This window comes from Polyodon spathula, chromosome 15 (genome assembly GCF_017654505.1).
Source record: "Polyodon spathula isolate WHYD16114869_AA chromosome 15, ASM1765450v1, whole genome shotgun sequence".
Taxonomy (NCBI): Eukaryota; Metazoa; Chordata; class Actinopteri; order Acipenseriformes; family Polyodontidae; genus Polyodon; species Polyodon spathula.
In genome coordinates, this window is record NC_054548.1 from 10976311 (window position 1) to 10997027 (window position 20717).

At 40.2% G+C, this 20717-nt stretch overlaps 1 protein-coding gene across 3 annotated transcripts; it reads left to right on the forward strand.

Moving 5' to 3' along the window:
• Positions 1-385: 385 nt before the first annotated feature.
• LOC121327466 (cytidine and dCMP deaminase domain-containing protein 1-like) lies at positions 386-19289 on the forward strand. 3 transcript variants are annotated; one of them, XM_041271530.1, is made up of 9 exons: positions 386-592; positions 1345-1448; positions 7047-7224; positions 10271-10852; positions 11812-11861; positions 12765-12934; positions 14839-15028; positions 16097-16157; positions 18487-19289. In XM_041271530.1, the coding sequence occupies exons 1-9, from the start codon at positions 472-474 to the stop codon at positions 18564-18566; spliced, it is 1536 nt and encodes a 511-aa protein (XP_041127464.1). In that variant the 5' UTR covers positions 386-471; the 3' UTR covers positions 18567-19289. The 3 variants fall into 3 exon arrangements, 2 of the variants coding, with proteins under 2 accessions (XP_041127464.1, XP_041127465.1); XR_005951574.1 differs by lacking the exons at positions 16097-16157; positions 18487-19289 and adding an exon at positions 14419-14596 and having other exon boundaries at positions 14839-14927; XM_041271531.1 differs by lacking the exons at positions 386-592; positions 1345-1448 and adding an exon at positions 5228-5463.
• Positions 19290-20717: the final 1428 nt, after the last annotated feature.

Here is a 20717-nt window from a genome sequence, read left to right on the forward strand (position 1 = left end):
CCTGTTGTGCCGCGAATCTCATCTCTATATTCAAGTGTGTGCATAGCTCATTCGCTTTTTGCAACCTGCATGATTTTATGGAGGATCAATTGAACACAAAACAAAATAAACAGGTTTATAATAAATATGTCATACTGTATGCTCTCCTATGCGCAAAATATAAGTACACAAAAACCACGTAGGATAAAACAATGCACATGGTCGTTGGCGCTTATATTTGTGATAATACAGCACTTGTAATCAAGAAGGTGATGGGGACTTAATCGTATACGAGTGTGCTACATTTGTCAGGCGTTTTTTGATGAGCATCTACTCCAATCAGGGAGTTTGCTTTGGTCTTCGCTCTACGATGACGTCACGCGTGGCCACGCCTACTGTCAAACGACATGACAGAAGTTGTCACAGAGAGATTGCAGGCAGTCGATCAGTCGTGAATGTACAGGGTACGTATTGTAGTTGCTTTTGCAGTTAATGGCTGCCAACAACAGCTTTCAAGTGAAAATAGACCCAGAGGAAAACAGAGGTAGAGATCATTCTTTCAATGCTGTTACCAACCAAGAAGTCAGCACACAAACCGATCACAGTATGCAAGGTAAGTGAGTGATGAACAAGCCTGCTGCTTGAATGAACACGAAACGTTCGCAATTTATCAGTACTATTGCCTAGTAAAAAACCGAAGGCATAAATAACCGATAGGACAAATAAAGCAATCGTAGACAAATCAGCTGTAAGGTTTTGCCAGTTACCGGTACTTACTGTGCTATGCTATATGGCGCTGGGTGATAAAACTAACTTTTTCGTTTTACCTGTGCAGTTCATTGAAATAACAGCTGCTGTGGAAAACGTCATCACATTCCATTGTAACGTGTGTGTTTTTGAGCGGCTTCTGGTTAGACACTGACACAACGCCATGGTTAATAATAGCAGTCTGTCAGTTTGTCGGTAGAACCCGAGACCTATCAGGCACAGGTGTACGAAGTGAAACTGAGTGAATGGTAGCTGTCAACCTGTTCACTGTAAATAATGCAACAGGATCTGGCGCTTGTATAATTAACACACAAGAAAGAAACTGTTCAATATCATGTTGGTAGTGGGTACCATTTCATCATTTGTGTATACAGTACTTGATAAAAGTATTGGGATAGATCAATAGATTGTCTCTGTATAGAAACAATGCTTACCCACACTATGATCTGTGTATTACTAAATATCTTGCCAGTGGTTACTGTCATTATCGTTGGCACATTGAATTTGGTGCTGACATTCATTGTGGTCTATGCTCCATCAGGCTTTTCTGCAGGTTTCACACTATGCTTTATATTGTGTATTTTCTTTTTCTTTCAGGTCACAGCCCAAGGCTTTCAAAAGTGAACTTGTTCACTTTGTTAAGTCTCTGGATGGAGCTTTTCCCAATGACAAGAGCGGAGAAAGAAAATGACAGACAACAGGTAACAGTTAGAAATCTCTTACTAGGAGATGTTTGTACACGATTAAAGCAATGTTGTAAAGGCAACTGCTGCTTTCCCACAGATCCTCTTTTCTTGCCTGGCACCTCTTGATTTTATTATTTTTTGTAAATGCTCAACAGCCCAACAGTACTCATTTACAGCACAGTGAGTAAAGGGGCGTTCACACTGGATGCGGTGTGCATGCCGCCTCCTTGCGCGTCGCTCTGCAGTCGCCACAGACCACTGTTCACACCGAACGTGGCAGGGGAAAGTCAGTGGGCGGTCTGTTGTTACATCAGGGGGGCATGTAGAAGCAAAAAACAGTAAATGTCAGTGGGAAGGGAAGACTGTTTTTATACAGAAGATACAAAGCTTATATATATATATTTAAAGTATTGAACTAAACATTCACCAATGTGGTGACTTCTGTCACCAATGTAGCGATGTCAAGAAGGACATAAAACAGAGTTGCTTAAAGTAAATACTTGGTTTATTCTCACACAAATAAATCGAACAAAATAACCAGTTTAAACAATCCAGATTATTGTAACAGTTCCTTCTTCTCCAGGCTAACCCTGAGGTCCTGCTCACAGCCCCTTTTATAGGGGAGCTGGAGGGAGGCAGTGCCTGCCCCAGCCAACCCGCGCATGGCTGGAAATACCCTGCCTGACAGTTGGTGAGGGAAAGTACAGGCAGATGGCGATGGGAAACTCCCCAGCCCAGAGATCCTGGAAAGTCCCTGCCTGGCAGCTGTGAGGAAATTCCCCAGCCCAGGGATCCTGAAAAGTCCCTGCTAGGAGAAGTGGGCAGCACCCGCCATTATACAGCCCCACCCCCCCCTCTAGTCCTTGTCTTCCCGAGAGGCTCCTCAATCTAGGAAATGGCGGGGTCTGGTTCTCCCCCTCAGTGGCCTTGGTGTAACAGCTCCTTGCAGGGTAGCTGTCTGATTGGGAGAGTCCACTGGTGGGGTGGCTCCGGCAGGCAGGCTGCCAAGTTGACCAGCAGGTGCGTCCAAGGTCCCCTGCACATCGCTGGCCGGCCTACAGTAGGGAGCAAGCCGAGCACCACCCTCCAGCCACCGCGGAGAATCTGGACCCGGTAGATTACCTCTCCCAGAGGCTCCAACACCTGACAGGGCCCCATCCACAGTTTCGGGCAACGGCCCCGCTTGCGTTGGGTCTGGAATATCCAAACCAGCTCCCCTGCCCGAAACGCCCTCCCCTTCACCCGAGTGTCATAGTTCAGTTTCTGGCAGCAGCCTGCTGCCTGGAGTTGCACTCGGGCAAAGTCGTGGGCAGTGTCCAGCTTGTCCTGGAGCCTACGGGCATACTCGGGTCCAGGGAGAAGTACCTCTGTGTCAGGTGGCCGGCCGAACACCAACGTGGCTGGGGTCCTCAGCTCCCTACCCATCATCAGCAGGGCCGGGGTGCAGTTGATGGATTCCTGCACCATAGACCAGCACGCCAGGAGGACCAGGGGCAGCTGCGAGTCCCAATCCATCTGGTGCTTGGCGGTGGTGATGGCCAACTGGGTTGCCAACGTCAGGTTAAACCGCTTCACCAATCCATCGCTTTGAGGATGTAGTGGAGTGGTCTGGGATTTGTGGATCCCCAGCCGAAGGCACATCTCTGCTATGACCAGGGACTACAGGGGGGCCCCGTACTGGCATACGAACTCCTCCAGCAGTGCCTCTGCTACCGTCACTGCCTCCTGGTTTGGCAGGGCGTACACAGGGGGTAAGAGTCCATCCTAGTCACTCTGTTCAGCCGCTGGTCTGCTGTCTCATGCGCCACTTCCTCCCTCTTCGGAGCCTAGGAACAGATGGTGGCAGGCTGGACGGTGACAGGAATTCGGCAGGAGGCTGCTCCTGTTGAGGGGGGAGAAGTCGGGGCGATCATTGGGACGGCCGCTTCCTCTTGCTACACACCGCTGGGGCCCGAACAGGGATCAGCCGCAGTTGACGAGTCGGGGGTGGGGGTGGGGGTGTTTCAGTGGCTGCGCTCCGTCGGCCGACAGACCCAATGTTCTTTCCAGTCGGGCCACCAGATTGAACTGGACATGGAATGCTACCCGGTTCGCTTTCCCATTGAACCGGGGAGTCTTTGCAGCTCTCCGCCTGCCGCAGTGTGGTGACTGGGATTGCCACCGCAGTAAGCTGAATTCACTGTCATGTTCGTGGAACCATTCCTGGACAATCCTAGCCTTGTGGCATGGGGCATTATCCTGCTGAAAAAAATCCATTAGCACATGGATACACTGCTGCCATGAAGGGATGCACCTGATTGGCAATGATCTTCAGATATCCTGTGGCCTTCAAATGTTGCTGCACTTTTATCAAGAGGGTATGGACTTTTATCTCCATACCCTAGTCCTCCCATCAGCGTGAAACAACTGGAACCGGGATTCATCAGATCAGGCAATGTTGTTCCAATCCTGCAGTGTCTAGTGTTTTCATTCCTTAGCCCACTGCAACCGCAGTTTCTTGTGTTTTGCTGAAAGAAATGGAACTCTGTTTGGTCGTCAGCAGCCATACCCCATTCACGTCAAGGTACGACAAGTTGTGCATTCTTTTCTGGGTCTTTCGGCACCAATGTTGTACTGGACTGTCAGTTGACTAACTGTAGCCCGTCTGTTGCTCTGCACAATTCGTGTCAGCCTCCTTTGGCCTTGTGGCAGGCTGGCGAGTGGAAAGAGGCCCAGAGACAGACTGCAGTTCAAAAAAATAACTATTTTATTATAAATAAACACAAAAATGAAAGGGCACAAGGGCCAAAACAAAGCAATTTAAACACAAAAAAGATAAAAAGCAAAACTTACAAAAATAACAGTTTCCAGGCTGGGCAATGCCTTCACTGGATTCAAACTTTCTAAACAACCAAAAAAAAAAAAACAACCTGCTTCCTCAGCTCCCTCTCTCCAAATGAGAAGCAGAGGCCTCCTTTTATGTCAGGTGGCTGGGCGCTGATTGATCGTTAATTAAACTAATCATCTAATCAACCCCAGCCACCTGAACACAATGAACCAAGGCAGGTAGGGGAAGTTAACCCCATCCCTGCCAATTTAAAAAAGGCAGAGCTTTGCTCTTCCACAGGCCTCTTTCATCAATGAGCCATTTTCGACCACTGGCCTGCCATTGGCTGGATGTCCTTTGGGTGGTGGACCATCCTTGGTACACACAGGAAACTGTTGAGCATGAAAAATCCAGCAGCGTTGCAGTTCTTGTCACACTCAAACCGGCGTGCCTGGCACCTACTACCATACCCTGTTCAAAGGCTCTTAAATCCATGTCTTAATTGTGTCAAGGCTTAAAAATCCTTCTTTAACCTGTCTCCCCTTCATCTACACTGATTGAAGTGGATTTAACAGGTTACATCAATAAGGGATCATAGCTTTCACCTGGATTCACCTCGTCAGTCTATTTCATGGAAAGAGCAGGTGTTCCTAATGTTTTGTACACTCAGTGTATATATATATACTATATTATATATATATAGATTTATATATATATATATATATATATATATATATATATATTAGCTCAGAGCCGGGGCCGCGGCCCAAAATATATATATATATATATATATATATATATATATATATATTATATATATATATATATATATATATATATATATATTATAAAACCTAATTTTAACCACACACAACACACCATCTTAATCCCTCCCCAATTACCCAAAATATCAGACGATTGTGTTGTTTAAAATAAAATAAAGTTAAAGGCATCATTATGCATTGATTATTGAGCATTATACTCATGATTAAAAAATGCAACTATTGCCATCCCATCATATCAAATGTTTTTCTGTTTTTTTGGGGGGTGGGGGAGGTGGACTGTAACGAAGCAAAAATCAGTGGTACTGTGCATCTAACAACACAATCCCTGGAACAATGAACAGCAGACAAAAACAGATAATTGCGATCACCCTGCTCTACCGGAGAAAGAAAAAAAAAGTAAGATCGCTGTGGGGCCATGACATCACCAAGAAAAGAAAAGGTACAGCAAATATCATTGGCTGATAGTAGATCTCTGTTTTGATGAAGGCAGATTTCAGACCTACTTAATGTTGTATTATACAGCTTTGGAAAATCAGAAATCAGAACCCTGAGCTTTTCCTCCATTGTACTTTTTTTTCTTTCTTCCTCGCAAAGGAGCCTTCTTACTTTCTCCTGATTGGTTGCTAGTGGTTTATGTCACGGCGAGGTGCGGCACGGCGAAAGTCGAAAATATTTTATCTCCTGTGCGCCGCGTGTTGTATGAACGGCCCTTTATACAGTGTTTACCACCATTAAACATTCATTGACGTTGATACTGCCTAACAGTAAATTGTATATTTAATATATTTTCCAATGATCAAGATGAAGCACTAGCCTGATTTACTAGTCTTTCATGGATTTTACCTTTAGATACCTGGATCTGAATCATGCTGATTTTGGTGGGCTCGATTTTTAAAGTGGGGGTGCTGAAAGCCATTGAACAAAACTGTAACCCCTGTATATGATGGAAGCCATGCAATGCCAGGGGGTGCTGCCGCACCCCCAGCACCCCTAGTTCCAGCGCCCCTGGGCTCAACTTAGCACCTCTAGTATGTACTGTTTCTTCTACCACAAAGCTTGCTTGCCTGTGTATTGGATATAAAGAAATTGATGAATTGCAATTCTGATAAAACCGAGCCTCTAATTCTAGGCTATTGTAATCTCTTTGGAAATCATTCTTCATATTAATTTGATCTCTGACCAGTGTGATCTCAAAACCAGATGTTAGACATCTTTGATCACGAATTAACCTTTTGAAGCCCATACGAAATGTTCAGCAAACTTCATTTTGTAATCTTACAAAAATTGTAAAAGTGGAGCCCTGCAGCAGTAAAATGCTGCTGCCATGTTTGAACCACATCATGAGGAAGTCAGAACATTGCTAATGTTTTATTTGCATTGTTTGCCTGTGAGATACATATTTGAAGTCTAGTTACTTATCTAGAAGGCTATGAATGGCTTAGCTCCACATTGTTTGACCATTTAGCTGACCATTTCTTCCCTCTTAACCATTCCTTGTGGGCAAAAGAAGCAGGGTTACTGGAGACTGCACAACCATTGTTTCATTGAGGGTCCTTATTATTTTTCTATGCCATAAACAGTTTAAGAAGCATGCATATTATTATTCGCCACACAATTCAAGACAGGTTTTCCTAAATGACAGTCTTGCTACAGTACTCCAGAGTATAATATAATAATTAGTGCCAGATTGTTTTATTTGTTTCCAAAATTCAGTCATCTGTGCAAAATTGTTAGGGTCCTCATTCAAAAAATGTGCGTCTGCATTCTGTTATACTGCATTGTGGAACCTGGCAGCCGGTTTAGTTTGCTTCAGGTAAATGATAGAACACACTGCCTAGAGTTTGCATGATTTCTTTATAAAATGTCTTCAATGAAAAAGACACCAGCTGTATCAAAGATTGGAAATATTTCTGCTAAAGATCGCTCTGTGCTGTACAAGAAGGGGACACAACTGTTTTCTCTCCAGTCATTAAATGCAGCATGCTGACTTGCGGCTCTCATGAATGAATGCTGTTTCTCTAGGTGAAAAGAACCGGCCTGGTTATCGTTCACAATAGAAAAATCACTGGATTGCACTGCTCCAGCTCGGAACTGCATGCAGGCCAAATAGCTGTTATCAAACATGGATCTCGGCTGAAGGGATGTGATCTTTACTTCTCCAGAAAGCCTTGCTCTTCTTGTCTGAAAATGGTTGTAAACGGTGAGTATTGTTATATAATGGTCCAACAAAGCTGTATGCTGGTAAGCATTGAAAACTGTGTACGACAGGAGACTCATGTACTTTATAATGGATTTCCATCTTTTAAAGGTGAACTCCCTTATACCTCTAGCGGCTATTTTGAACTAAAAAATATGCCTTTTTATTAAGATTCAACAGCGTTTCCAAACCTTTAAGTTCTTTTGTGATGCCTGTTCATTAATATTGACTACAACTTTGACTGGCTTACTGTCAGACATATTTTACAGTAGCTTCCACAGCAACTCCGACTCCCAGCACCAAATATTCTGTTTGTATGAGTGACAGCCTGAGATGATAGCATAAAGCCTACAGCACATTGATGTTGGTAACAAAGCAAACAGGCACATCGAAATCGAGAAGCAAATGTAATAGGAACAATTGTGAAAGTCACAACCAGTTTTGCCTTTCATAAAACTAAGTGGAAAGAAACAATCAGCCTTATTCACAAAACTTTGTGGCTTTAAGAAAGGTTATTTAAGAAAATATTCTTTGGCTTAACAGTGCTTTTAAAATGAGAGTCCTTAACAAAATGTTTCTTTAAACACTGCTTAACTGTTTTGTTAGTGGGGCCCAATGACCCAGTGAATCATATTTACTATTCTGTAGGTGTAGCAGTAGCAAAAATTCATCAGATTCTAGATATCGACAAAACAGCAGCTGTGAAACAATGGCGCTAATGTAGAGCCTTGCCCTGCTACTCGAAAGCAGTTGTATAGGAAATAGTTAGTGTAGCAATAAGTTCGGCTTTAAATCACGTTAACCTAACTAAACTTTACCAGAATTTAAAATGCAACTTTTTATTTTATTTTATTATATTTCAAGTGTTTGTTAATTTGTTTGCAACTAACCACATCTGTTCTTGATCCTAATGTTGTAAAGTTGCTCAACTTGTCAAATCTGTGATCTTTGTTGACAAAACAAAGGAGAGCCATGCCTGCAGGAGTGAATCTGCTTTGCTGGCACGTGGCACGTGAATTCAGTTGTTATTTCACATTTAAAATAAACATTTTCGGCACTCCTGACCTTTTAAGGTTATTGTGTTGCCTCTAAGGTTTCTTGGAAGGTGTGTGCTCGGTTTCGTTTTTCTTAGAGGTGACCTGAGGAGACCCATTTTCCACATTTAGTTTAATTACTGTACAGTAACAAAGAACACCATGGCTTTAATATAAGTTCTTCTACACAAGGGAAAAGCTTAGACGTTTTTATAATCAATCAATCAATGTTTATTTTATATAGCGCCTTTCATAGTGGCCCAGATCAAGCGCTTTACAAGATGCAGTAACAAGAAAATCCATAATACTTTAAATACAATGTGAGGGCTCAGAACCAGAGGGGCATAAGTGACATTTCCATGATTTTACAAGAGAGCAAAAAATAAGATTTTGATTGATTGTGTTTACTTACTTTTCAGCACAGCATTCACAGTACCAGTATGTTCTATTACATAATACATGATAGTAACATAATACATGAAATAGTAACAACAACACAGCAGCTAATAGCAGATATCAGACTTTAAGAGCATGGAAAGCAAGAGAGAACAGGTGGGTCTTGTGAGTTAATTTAAGCGAGCGACAGTGGGAGCTTCACGCACCAAAGCTGGAAGAGAGAGTTCCAAAGAGTCGGAGCCGTGAAGCTGAACAAGTGTTCTCCAAGTGTGGTGCACTTTTGCTTGAGGATAACAAGCAGGCCAGAGTCGGAGGACCTCTGTTTGTGGGTAGGGACATAGCCGGTCAGCAGGTTGAGGAGGTACTCTGGACCTATGTGATGAAGGGCATTGTAGGTGAGCAGGAGAGTTTTGAAAGTAATCCTGAACTTTACAGGTAGCCAATGTAGCTGGGCAAGGTGGGGGGGGGGGTGATGTGATTATGTTTTTTACATCTGGTAAGCATCCTGGCAGCGACACTCTGAAATAGCTGCAGCCGGTTTATGGTGCGTGCCGGGAGACCACCATATAGAGAGTTGCAGTAGTCGAGAGGAGACAATTGCAAGTATTTCCGCATCTGGGAGCGAAAGGTAGGGACAGACTTTGGAGATGTTTTGAAGATGGTAGAAGGAAGAGTTGACCATGGAGAAGATGTGGGCATCAAAGGAGAGGTTGCTGTCAAGAAGTACACCAAGGCTTTGTACTGTGGGGGAAGGCAGCAGCAGACAGTTAACGAGGTTCAGGGCAGCTATATTGAGATTCTTAAGTTGAGTTTTAGATCCTACTAGAAGGAGTTCAGATTTGCTAGTGTTCAGCTGAAGAAAATTGGCAGACATCCAGGCCTCGATGTCTTGAATGCAAGCAGAGAGCCGGACCATGGCAGAGGGGCTTCAGGGTCGAGTTTTAAGTAGCTGGGTGACGTCAGCATAGGAGTGAAACATGAGGCTGCCTTGGCGGATGAGGTGACCCAAGGGAAGCATGTAGATATTGAAGAGAAGGGGAACAAGAACTGATCCTTGGGGAACACCACAAGTGACTGGGTTTGCAACACCACAGCATAAAACATAGAAAACAGACTGCATATCTCCTGATAGGTAAGAGCACATCCAGGAGAGACAGGTTCCAAAGATCCCAGCATACTTCTGAAGGCAGTCAAGAAGAATGCCATGATCTATGGTATATAAAGGGGAGCACTGTATATGGATGTTATTTGGATAATTTAGATAATTTAAATATATATTTATATAAATACAGACTTCTTTTAAATATTAAACAGAGGTACACATTTGGCATTTAACATCCTTTTTAAAAAGACAAAAATACTCCCCTACTGTGGCATTTACATCTGCCACAGTGTAGATCAGTTGACACATTTAGCATTCTGAACAGTCTCTTATCCATTCAAATTGAATTCAAAGTGCATTGAATCTAATGGAGAGGTATGCAGTGCATTGCTATTTCTCTTCCAGTCCCACACAGATGGAATGTTAAGAATAGGCACTGTACGATCCTGTTGGTCTCTTAAATTAATTAATAAAATAATCGAAGCATGAAGTCCAACTCTCTTTTTTCCATTTCTAGCTGGGGTAAACAAGATATCCTACTGGCCCGCTGATCCAGAAATGAGCCTCTTGCAGAACGAGACGGTGAGTAGCAGCAGCAGCCCCGACGCCAAGCTTGATGCCAGCGCTGCGGAACGGCTCAAGTCTAACAGCCGACCTCACGTGTGCGTCCTCCTCCAGCCTCTAGCCTTCAACATGAACCAGTTTGTGGAGGAAACCTCCATGAAATGTGACTTCCTGCAAAAAATGTGCCTGGACCCCACTTTCCAACTGGAAGAGTTCTTCATTGAGTACCGAAAGCAAAGGCTGAAGGAATACGAGAAAGTCTTCTTGGTTTCTAACGAGGAGGCACACAAGGGCATCTTAATGAACATGGGCTTGGAGAACTTCTGTGAGAATCCTTATTTCACCAGCTTACGGCAGAACATGAAAGATCTGATCCTCCTTTTAGCCACAGTGGACTCCAGTTTACCTGACTGTGCAGGATATGGATTTCACTGCAGAGATACTCAGCTAGGTGATGAAGACCGTGACCAAGGTTTATCACAGGGCACTGCCAGGCACTGCATGGTACAGGCCAAACTGCTGGCATACCGAACTGGTGAGATGCCTTTTAATTGCTATATTTTTTTTGGGGGGGGGGGGGGGGGGGGGGGGGGGGGGGGGGGGGGGGGGGGGGGGGGGGGTGTTATAAAAAAAAAAATCTGTCCTTTTTCTGAAAGAGCCCAAATGTAATATATTTTCTTAATTTGAGTAATTTTCTTCAATTGTATAACATAGTTCTAGGTAAATATGCAACACTCAACAGTAGGTTAAAACAGTATTAAAATAATAAACAAAGACAATAAAATGTGGTTTCATTAAAACAGAAAGGGACAGTTTCATAAATTTCAAGTGTTATTTTATTCATTAAAGCAAACTTCTTCTTGCGAAAAGTGACATTGGGCTCCAAACTTACAGTAATCTACATTTGTATTAATATTGTTTGTCCTGTAAACTAAATAAATAGACCTTTTCAACACATCTTAATAATAAAGTAGAAAATCCACTCCATTGAGACCTAAATAAAGAGTCTTTCGTTTGTGTGCTCCCTGCACTGGAGTTAGTCTTTAGTCTTGATGGCATACTGAGTCCTGTCTAATCGTATAAGTCATGCTCAAAGCTAATAATGATTACATTTTGATAAAACACAAGTGCAGGTGGACCATGCTTTTATAAAGCTTGTATTGGGTTGATTTGTCCAAAACAGCCCTATCCCTTTCTTGTATGTTTATCATTCACTATCACAGTAAACCAGTGGAGGTGTAAATAGGTGAACCTAATGCTTGCTGCATTAAATAAGATCAGGTTTATCTAAATAAGCTCATGGTGAAAGCAGGAGTGGCTCCATCTGCTTATGTAATAGGAGTCTTTTTTTTACAGCCCAGTTTGTGTGGTTCACAGATACTGATCTGAGAGGCCATGTCCTCCCTCAGTACAAAACTAAATCCCTGCATGGCACATTACTAACAACAATAGTTTCTTCTATATGTTACTCAGAACTGTAACTTTGCTTTGCAGAGGACCCTAAGACAGGAGTCGGTGCTGTCATTTGGGCAGAAGGGAAGTCTGTAAGTATTGAGGGATCATCAGTACTGAGGGATCATATGTATACTATAACTCCCCTTTAATGGTGTTTAGTGTTCACAATTAACTTTAGATCATTTTGCTGTGTCTATTTCATCTAATTTAATGGCTGCTAATACATCAGCATCACTAAGGTTCTTTTAGTTTTGTGAAAATTGCACAAAAAAAAGTTCTTGTTATAAAGAGGTTTATAGTTCTTCAGTGTTAATTTTGTTTAGAAAACTATTATAATTCTAATGATTAGAATTACAATTATTATTATTAAATATAATTCTGAACTACTGCTTTTTTTTTAAATGTACTAACTGTGTTATATTAACCATTTTACATTTTTTTCTGTAGTTACACATTAGATACTCCAATAAGCAAAATAAAAACTCCTAAACATGCATTAATTTGTACATTTGGATGCTGTAGTGCTACCAGCACAGTGTCATCACACAAACAGAATGAAATAAACCAAAGTAATAAAGTGATGTTTAAATAGGGTAGGGGGGATACATTGCCCAGGGGGGATCTTAGGTCGGCCAGGGTATCCTTGGCTCACCGCACACCAGTGACCCCTGTAGATTGTCTGGGCGCCTGCGGGATTGCCTGTAAGCTGCCCTGAGCTGTGTTGTCCTCCAACGCTGTAGCTCTGGGTTGGCTGCATGGCGGGCCTGCAGAGTGAAAAGAAGCAGTTGGCTGACGGAACACGTTTCGGAGAACAGCGTGTGTTCATCTTCATCGCTCCCGAGTCATCGATGGGGTGATAGTGGTGAGCTGAGCCTAAAACAATTTAAAAAGAAAAAAAAAAAAAAAATTACTAAATTAAAAAAAAAAAAAAAAAAACCTTGTTTTTAGAACTTATTCACAGAAACATGAATGTCTGTGGTTGTTTCTTCCAGAGTAACTGCGATGAGACAGGGGCCATGTATTTGATTGGCTGCGGTTACAATGCCTACCCAGTGGGCTCAGAATACGCAGACTTTCCTCAAATGGACGATAGACAGAAAGACAGAGAAATACGGAAGTTTAGATACATCATCCACGCTGAACAGAATGCCATAACATTCCGGTAGGTGCACTCTCCTAACTACATCCCTTCAATCAGCACACCTTCGTCACCACAGCACACTGCGCCCTGAAACGTGCACAGACATTCACATTGGCACACAGGTTTTTTTGGGTTGTGCTTAGTAATTTGATGATCTGTGCTGATTTGAAATTTAAGCCCAGCATACACAATGTTTCCACGTTCATGCTAAATGCTGGAATGTTTCCCAGAGTAATCTTGGCTCTATTTTAAGGAGGTTAAAGTATCTGGCCAGTCAAGAGAGACTCTTAACATTTGACTCATCATTAATCAATTGGCTATGTAAGATGGCAAGTTTAACTGAAGATGGTATGGTTTGGACAGTGGCTAAAATACATTATCTTTATTGATATCTAAGCTGACAAGCCAGGTCTGCTCAACTTGAAAAGCAGAGAGTACCGTAGTTTTAATTTAATGTGCTGCTTGAAAATGTTCCCCAAATATGTTTCCATATGTATGCTGGGCTTAGACGGGCTATAGTGGCATCTGCTGGTAAGAACAGCAGACATATCCCGGCTGTGATGTATCTAATAGTTTTAAACTATTACAGAGGGCTTCACAGAACAAGTTTGAGCTTTTTCAAAGCAACTGATTGCTTCACGTTTTTATTATCTTGTATGTAATCAATGTTTTTATCATTTAAAAAAAAAAAACGAATGTCAGTGTTCCAAGGTTTTAAATAAAGTAACACTCCAAATGAACACTACATTCATTTGCAAAATAACTTAATAACCATAAAGGTGATTGTGTTAATTAAACATATTTTACTTATTATAATCTACTGTGATAATGAGAGGAATGAGTACAATGTGGCCTGTGTTTGTGCTTAGGTGGGTTTTATATAGTTTATTTTAAAGTGTGTTTCACCATAAGTGTTTACTGTTATTCTGTGATATATTATGTGTCATACAATTCATATCTATAACTATTGAAGAATCAAGATTTACAAAAATAAAACATGTGTGAAAAAACAGTAGTTGACGAGTTGTGAGCAATACTTGAAAAAGTGTGTAGATAAGCACTGATGAAATAGTGACGGGATGGTATGGGTGTGCTTTAAGGGCTCAGACTTTCGTTTTTGGGATAATGAAAGCAGTCTTCAGAACTGAGCTGGTGAAACTTTGCCTGGTAATTTGTTTCAACAACGTTTATTCAAAATACTCCAGATGTTAACAATTTTTTTTTTTTTTTTAAATGCTGGCAAATGTTTTTTTGGGGTTAGGTGCCATTGGTGCCTGTAACACAAAGTGCTGCCCCTCCTTTAACAATATTTGTCAGTATTTATAAGTCCTATGATGTCTGTCTTTTAACATTTGTTTTTAAAAGGCGGAATGCCGCATTTTTCAAACTGATAAGCTGATATCTCTTCAGCCAAAAATGCAGGCACAGCAATTCAAGATGTTACCACAGTGAAAAGCAGTAAATGTATTGGAAGTTTTGTACTAAAGCAGGGTCTGCTGTTGCAGGGAAAACCAGTTTATTTCTCAAACCGAACATTTGAAGAATGGTGACAGCTGAAAGCTTTGAAGTACTTGGGACTGTAATTAGAAAGTGTACACCTACGATAACCAGAGCAATGCATTACTGAAGCAACTGCTGAAAAAAAAAATTGTTTGGAACAAGCAAGTAAATACAGACATTAAGGTATTGTTTTAGTATCACTTTAATGTCTTAACAAGTTGTTTTATTTTAAGCATTTGAATCTGATGCCAACCAACTTGCTCCTAAAGTGGCACTCAACAACTGGATTTGGTGACCAATCTTTTTGACCTTGGAGCCATTGGCTCCTAGAGCATGCAAGCCAGTGGTGGATTCCAGATATTTATGGCATGTGCACTGTAAATTCTATAGTAAAAGGTACTGATGGTATTTTATGTGTTTTTCAGGTGTAAGGAAATCCAAGAGGATGAGAAGACAATGATTTTTGTAACCAAATGCCCATGCGATGAATGTGTGCCTTTAATTAAGGGAGCTGGAATCAGACAGATCTACACAGGAGATCTGGATTCTAAGAAAGTGAAAGCTGACATATCATACCTGAAATTTGGCAGCCTGCAGTGTGTTCACAAGTTTACTGTAAGTTTAAAACAAAGTAAAAGCAGTGCAAGTTCAAATATTTATATCCATTCTCATGAGCTAATTTTAGTGCTCGAAACTTATATGAGAGAGCAGTAACCAAGGTGATAATGGCATGAATCAGTAGGCAAGTTGGAACAGATTTATTATGCATTATTAAACTCTCAGATGGAAATCAGAGTTGGCAAGTGCAGTTTCACATGACCAAAACATGGTCTGTCGTCAAGTGCTGAATAGAATAATGCCTTCAGACTCCACTCAACAGCAAACAGAAAGTATCACTTGTGTTTGATTCAGGTACACACTACATTACTACAAAGGAGAAAGCTATGATGTAAAATGTTTTCATATCACTATATCTTCTTGAAATTTAAGGAAGCATTTGTCTATTGAGGATTCTGGTAAAATAATTGTAACTAAATAATTAAATAGCTAAATAAATAAATTGTTTTTGGAACTTGCGTCCCGCACCTTGACTGTAAATACAAAATTAGAACTATCGGTACTATGAAAAAGCACATCCACCCTATTTACATGTTAATATGTAATTGCAACATACATACGAGACTCAGTAACTTACAAAAAATGTCCTAACCAAGTCTCATCACAACTGGATACGCTCACAATGCACAGCATGTGAAAATGTACTAGTAAGATTGCTACATACATAAAGACAGATAGACAAGCACCTCCTTATATACCCAATTTATCATATTCCCAATAACATGTGCTAATATGTACTGTAAAAACGAGTGTATAAGTCGCACCAGTGTATAAGTTGCCCCCCCCCCCCCCCCCCCCCTTTTTGAGACAACAATTTTAGGAAAAAGTCTATAGGTCACACCGGTGTTGCTCTCCTCTTTTTAGGTAAAAATACCTAAAAAATAGACTTTTTACAGTATTTTAGATATGTATATATAAGTATATAAAGCTATATGCTTCTCCAGTGAGTGATAATAACTTTGCTCATAAAGATACATGGTAGCTTAAGTGCAGCATTCAGAATGAGTATAACAGTGCACAACTATGAAATACCTGTGAAGTAACATGTTTTCTCATCTTTTACAGTGGCAGAGGAATCCCGAGGCCAGCTCTGTTACAGAACAGCACACCTCCACCGTCAAAGCTAGTGAGTTTTCTGGTTTTATATTGAAACTTTTAAGCCTTGGATCACATAGTTTTGCAATCTTACTGGGAGATATTCCACTGCCTTCACAGTGACCCATAGCGAAGAGGTACAAGGTGGGTGGTCACAGTCCTTGGCAGCTGGCAAATTTCTATACCCATCTTGAGTTGTAGACAAGTCAGTAGTAACCATTGTCCGTGATGACTCGCTTTGCATTTACAGTCCAAGACAGAGATGGACAAAGTCGTCGGGCATCCACAATAACACGACTTCCAAGCTCTGATAAATCTTGCTTCCATCCATTTTAAAACGAGCTGAGTTACACCTATGTCTACGGGTCTACCTAAATCGCGATTTCACGGATTTCGTAGAAATCGTGAAATTGAGGGGTCACGCGAAATTCACCTCTTTTAGGGGTCAATGCAAACTGGACAAGTATGGAGAGGAAAACAAAACTTGTTTAAATGAACGACTGCACAACACAAGTGAAGCAAACTATGTAACTTCCTTCTGTAGATAGCCCTTTATTATTCCTTCGCTGTCCTGTGTGCATTGCTCTTAAGCAAAAAACAAACAAAAAACAAAAACATGCACAAATGACATTTACAAAAAAAAAATTCTCTAAAGTGGCTAACGTTCTTATTTACTATTCAAATGACAATAAAGTTTTAATCAGCCTATCGGTGCATCTTTACTGCTTTTCTGTGACCTGTAATGTGCAGTTGGGGGTGGGACAAAGTTGGTGCTGCATTTAGGTTGCTAAAATCTAGTTTTCAGCATTGTAGGTAAAATATTAGAAATGGACGACAAAAAAAGCAAAGTATATTTCGGCTGATGATCGTTTCAGAATATTTCCAAGGAAACTGTACATAAAGTTCGAAGTAATTGTTTTGCATATCTTAATGTGTCTGGAGAAAATATCGATCGCAATTTAGCTGCAGAATCACACATTAAACAAAAGGCTACTACTACAGAGGCTGCTGAACAGAACGTAAAATAAACAGCTTTCAGAAACCAAACTGGAAAGTCAGCCCATACAAAATGTATTCCTGTGTGCAAGTTAAATCAGTACTAAAACGATCTAGCACAGCCACCTCGCATGAACCTGCTGCTTACTTTTACGCAGTTGGAATTGTAGACCCGAATAGCCATGTTCTCTGTATTTTGACTCGGTACTAATAAAATAAATTATTGGATGGGACAAATAACACAACAACGAACGTGCTGCATACATTGCCTTTGTTAAAGTATGCCAGATGCCCTTGGGTACGAGTTTTGTGGCTGTTTTTCTAATCAATTTCCACATCTGTATAACTTGGCAAAGCTTTGCCTTAACACCAATTCAGTGGATGCAGAACGTGCAGTCTCATGTATGGGCAAGTCAACTGCAGGGGGATGCTGCTCCTGTTTTTGTAAGGAAGCAAATACCACTATTTTTAGGCTTTATAGTGTTCTGAAATACCGTCTACTTAGTTTCATTTAATGTTTAAACAGGTCTGCAAAATGTCAGTGAAATCCTAATTTTATTCCGCAACCTAACAGTGAAAAATACGTAAATTTACCGCGATTTACGTAGACCCCTACCTATGTCCTACTGTGCTATAATTATCGGATTTATTTTAATAAAAAAACATGCTTTAATAAACCACACTTTCTGTAAATACACCTGTTCCATATTTCCATTTTCTGTTACATTTATTTTCGTACTGCATGTTCCTTTAACCAGGATGTTTAACCTATTTTACTGTAAAGAGGCATTTTTATACAACTTAACAAGACATGAAAGTGGAAAATTCATCCCGATGGGTCTGCTTTAGTTCTAAATACTTAATAATGTGGGCATGCAAACAGTGGCATGTGCCTACCGCTTACGCCTGTCTGAAGGATCATATATCTGAAGACACACCTGCCTCCTGTACGCTACCTGAATTATTATTTATTTATTTATTTATTTATTTAGGGTTTAGAAAAACTTATTTGTTTCAATCTGTGATGTATACTGAAGAAACTCAGGCACTACAGTATCTGGGGAAGTGCAGATCCCATTTGAGGAACCAAGGAGCTTGTTGAGCTGAGGTTGCATTCCTTGAGCCCTTTGTGACATTCTGTTTCATCCTGGTGAACAGGAAATATTAAATATACAGAATTAATAGCAACAAGTATCTTGATATTTGACACGGCAGACGCAGACTTGTGGACTAAGAATCTTGTTGAATATTTGGTAGGTCCGAGTAATATAAAATGATACTCATTAGAAACTGTATTTTGTAATTGACAGATGAATTTGTCGTGAGTTCTACTAATAATACCCTTTTTGTTTTGTTATTTTTAGACGGCTTCTTTGGTAAGCATCACAGAGACTTTGAGGAGGAACTCCAGACAAACAAAAGGTCATGCGTTCAGGAAAAATGACAAGGCCTGGGTTCCTGAGAAACAGAGAAATATGGCATTGGAAAATTTAAAATATTTTTTATTGTCTGTGTTTTACTTGTATGCATTCTAAACTAAATGGTAATGGTTCATTTGAATATTTAATACACTACAGATATACTTTTTAATTATGTATTTATTAATTTATTTGCTTGCTACCATCCTAGCAGTATATTACAATTTGAACTCCTGTACTTGCACAAAGAGACTGAAGCCCTTTTTTACCAGTGATGTTTACCCTAATACATTTACCATTGCTTTTGGTGTTTGGGCTTTTTTTTGGGGGGGGGGTTTTCCAGTTCTCCCAGTATATCGCTTTTCTCTCTTTTAGTTTCACAAGCAATTTCTTACCAAATGGAAATTTGCTAGCTCACCATCATTGCAAACCCCTGCCCTTATTTCTGAGAGGTGATGCTTCCACAATTACATGTGTGAGGCATACATCCCCACCACAGCTGTAACTGACATCGTTAGAGCTGTGGAGGCCTTTCAATGCATTTCCATCATTCCTTAATTAACTTTTTATTTTCTTACAAAACTAGAACCAAACAACCCAGTAATATAATCTTAGTTCTCCTAAGCACTCTCAATGTGCTTGTTTCTCATTTTGTAAAAGTTAATTAAAGATGGAGGAAATGCTTTGAATGTCATGAAAAAGCAGATCATGACCTACATCGACAGGTTATAGAAATGTGAGCACGACAGAGGTGCAGAGATCATGACCTACATCTTTACACTTGTGCTAGAATGTGAGCACGACAGAGTCCAATAGTTACACTGATGTCTTCTGACATAGGTCAACACTTATCAACAGGTTAATAGAAATGTCTCTCACGACAGAGTGATCATGACCATCGACTTTATAGAAATGTCTCTCTAGACAGATGAGATCATGATCCAACATCTTTACATCTCTAGTAACTGGGATGTTATAGAAATGTGAGCACGACAGTCAGCAGATCATGACCTACATCGACAGGTTATAGAAATGTGAGCACGACAGAGGTGCAGACTAATATAGATCAGGTAACTGTAGGCGTGTGGCATACGCGCATGCTTAGAGAATTTCTTAGTCATGTTGGGAGAGATCCACTGTGTTGCATTAATCAGGTGTAACCTATGACCAATCCTTGATAACCTATTTTGCTCACAAAGTTTCTGTTAATACTGTTGAAAGAAATGGTAAAACACTCTTAATGCTTTGGATTGGTCAGCTGTACTGGTTGATTATGGTAGAAAGCTACAGGTATCAATGGATTTGTGCTGTACTGTATGTAAAGAAAGATTCCAATGATGGTATATTACTTATTTTTAAAGTCATAATTTTAAAAGACAAAAAAAACTTCAGTTATTCCAAAATAAATAAATAGCATATTTGTATGCACATACTGAAAGCTGTCATCGTTTTGTAGGGTTAAATGTAATTTTGTCCTCAAAAATATGAAAACTTTAAAGCCAAAGTTTAAATCTCCAGTAAGTAATCCATTGTTCCCCTTTATATATTTTTGTCTTCCTGCAGTTTCATATTTGATTATTATGAGGACATATGTTCTGTTTTTGCCTTGGTTATAATGTATACATCTGCATCGGCCATGCGCACCACAAACCCTGCTTAATTACAAAGGGTTCTGCTAATAAAGCTGATTGAAACATAATTTTATAAAACAATGGTCCATGTTTTTCAGGTTTTATTTTTTTATTTAAAAAAAATGTTACATTTAAATTTTTTAAAAAATCTTACTTAAATCAGGGAACCGGAATAAAATTTGATTTCATCATACAATATATATATATATATATATATATATATATATATATATATATATATATACACACACACACACACACACACACACACACACACACACACACACACACACACACACACACACACACACACACACACACACACACACACACACTTGCTTTCACAAAAAAGAATCCTGGTCATTGGTAAAGAAAGTATCCTTGATTTATAATAGCTACACAACATTAACAAAGTTAATGTCAAGTAGTACAAACAACTATATTTTAACACTATTTGTGGGTGAAACCATAATTTAAAAAAATAAAAAATAAAAAATCTGGACACAGTACATTATGTATGTCACCAGACATGCCAATCCATTATTT

Coding starts and splice junctions, on each gene's coding strand:
- LOC121327466 (XM_041271530.1), top strand. CDS start 472: ATGGCTGCCAACAACAGCTTTCAAGTGAAAATAGACCCAGAGGAAAAC. Junction 7,225..10,270: donor TCTGAAAATGGTTGTAAACG/GTGAGTATTGTT, acceptor TTCCATTTCTAG/CTGGGGTAAACAAGATATCC. Junction 12,935..14,838: donor CAGAATGCCATAACATTCCG/GTAGGTGCACTC, acceptor TGTGTTTTTCAG/GTGTAAGGAAATCCAAGAGG.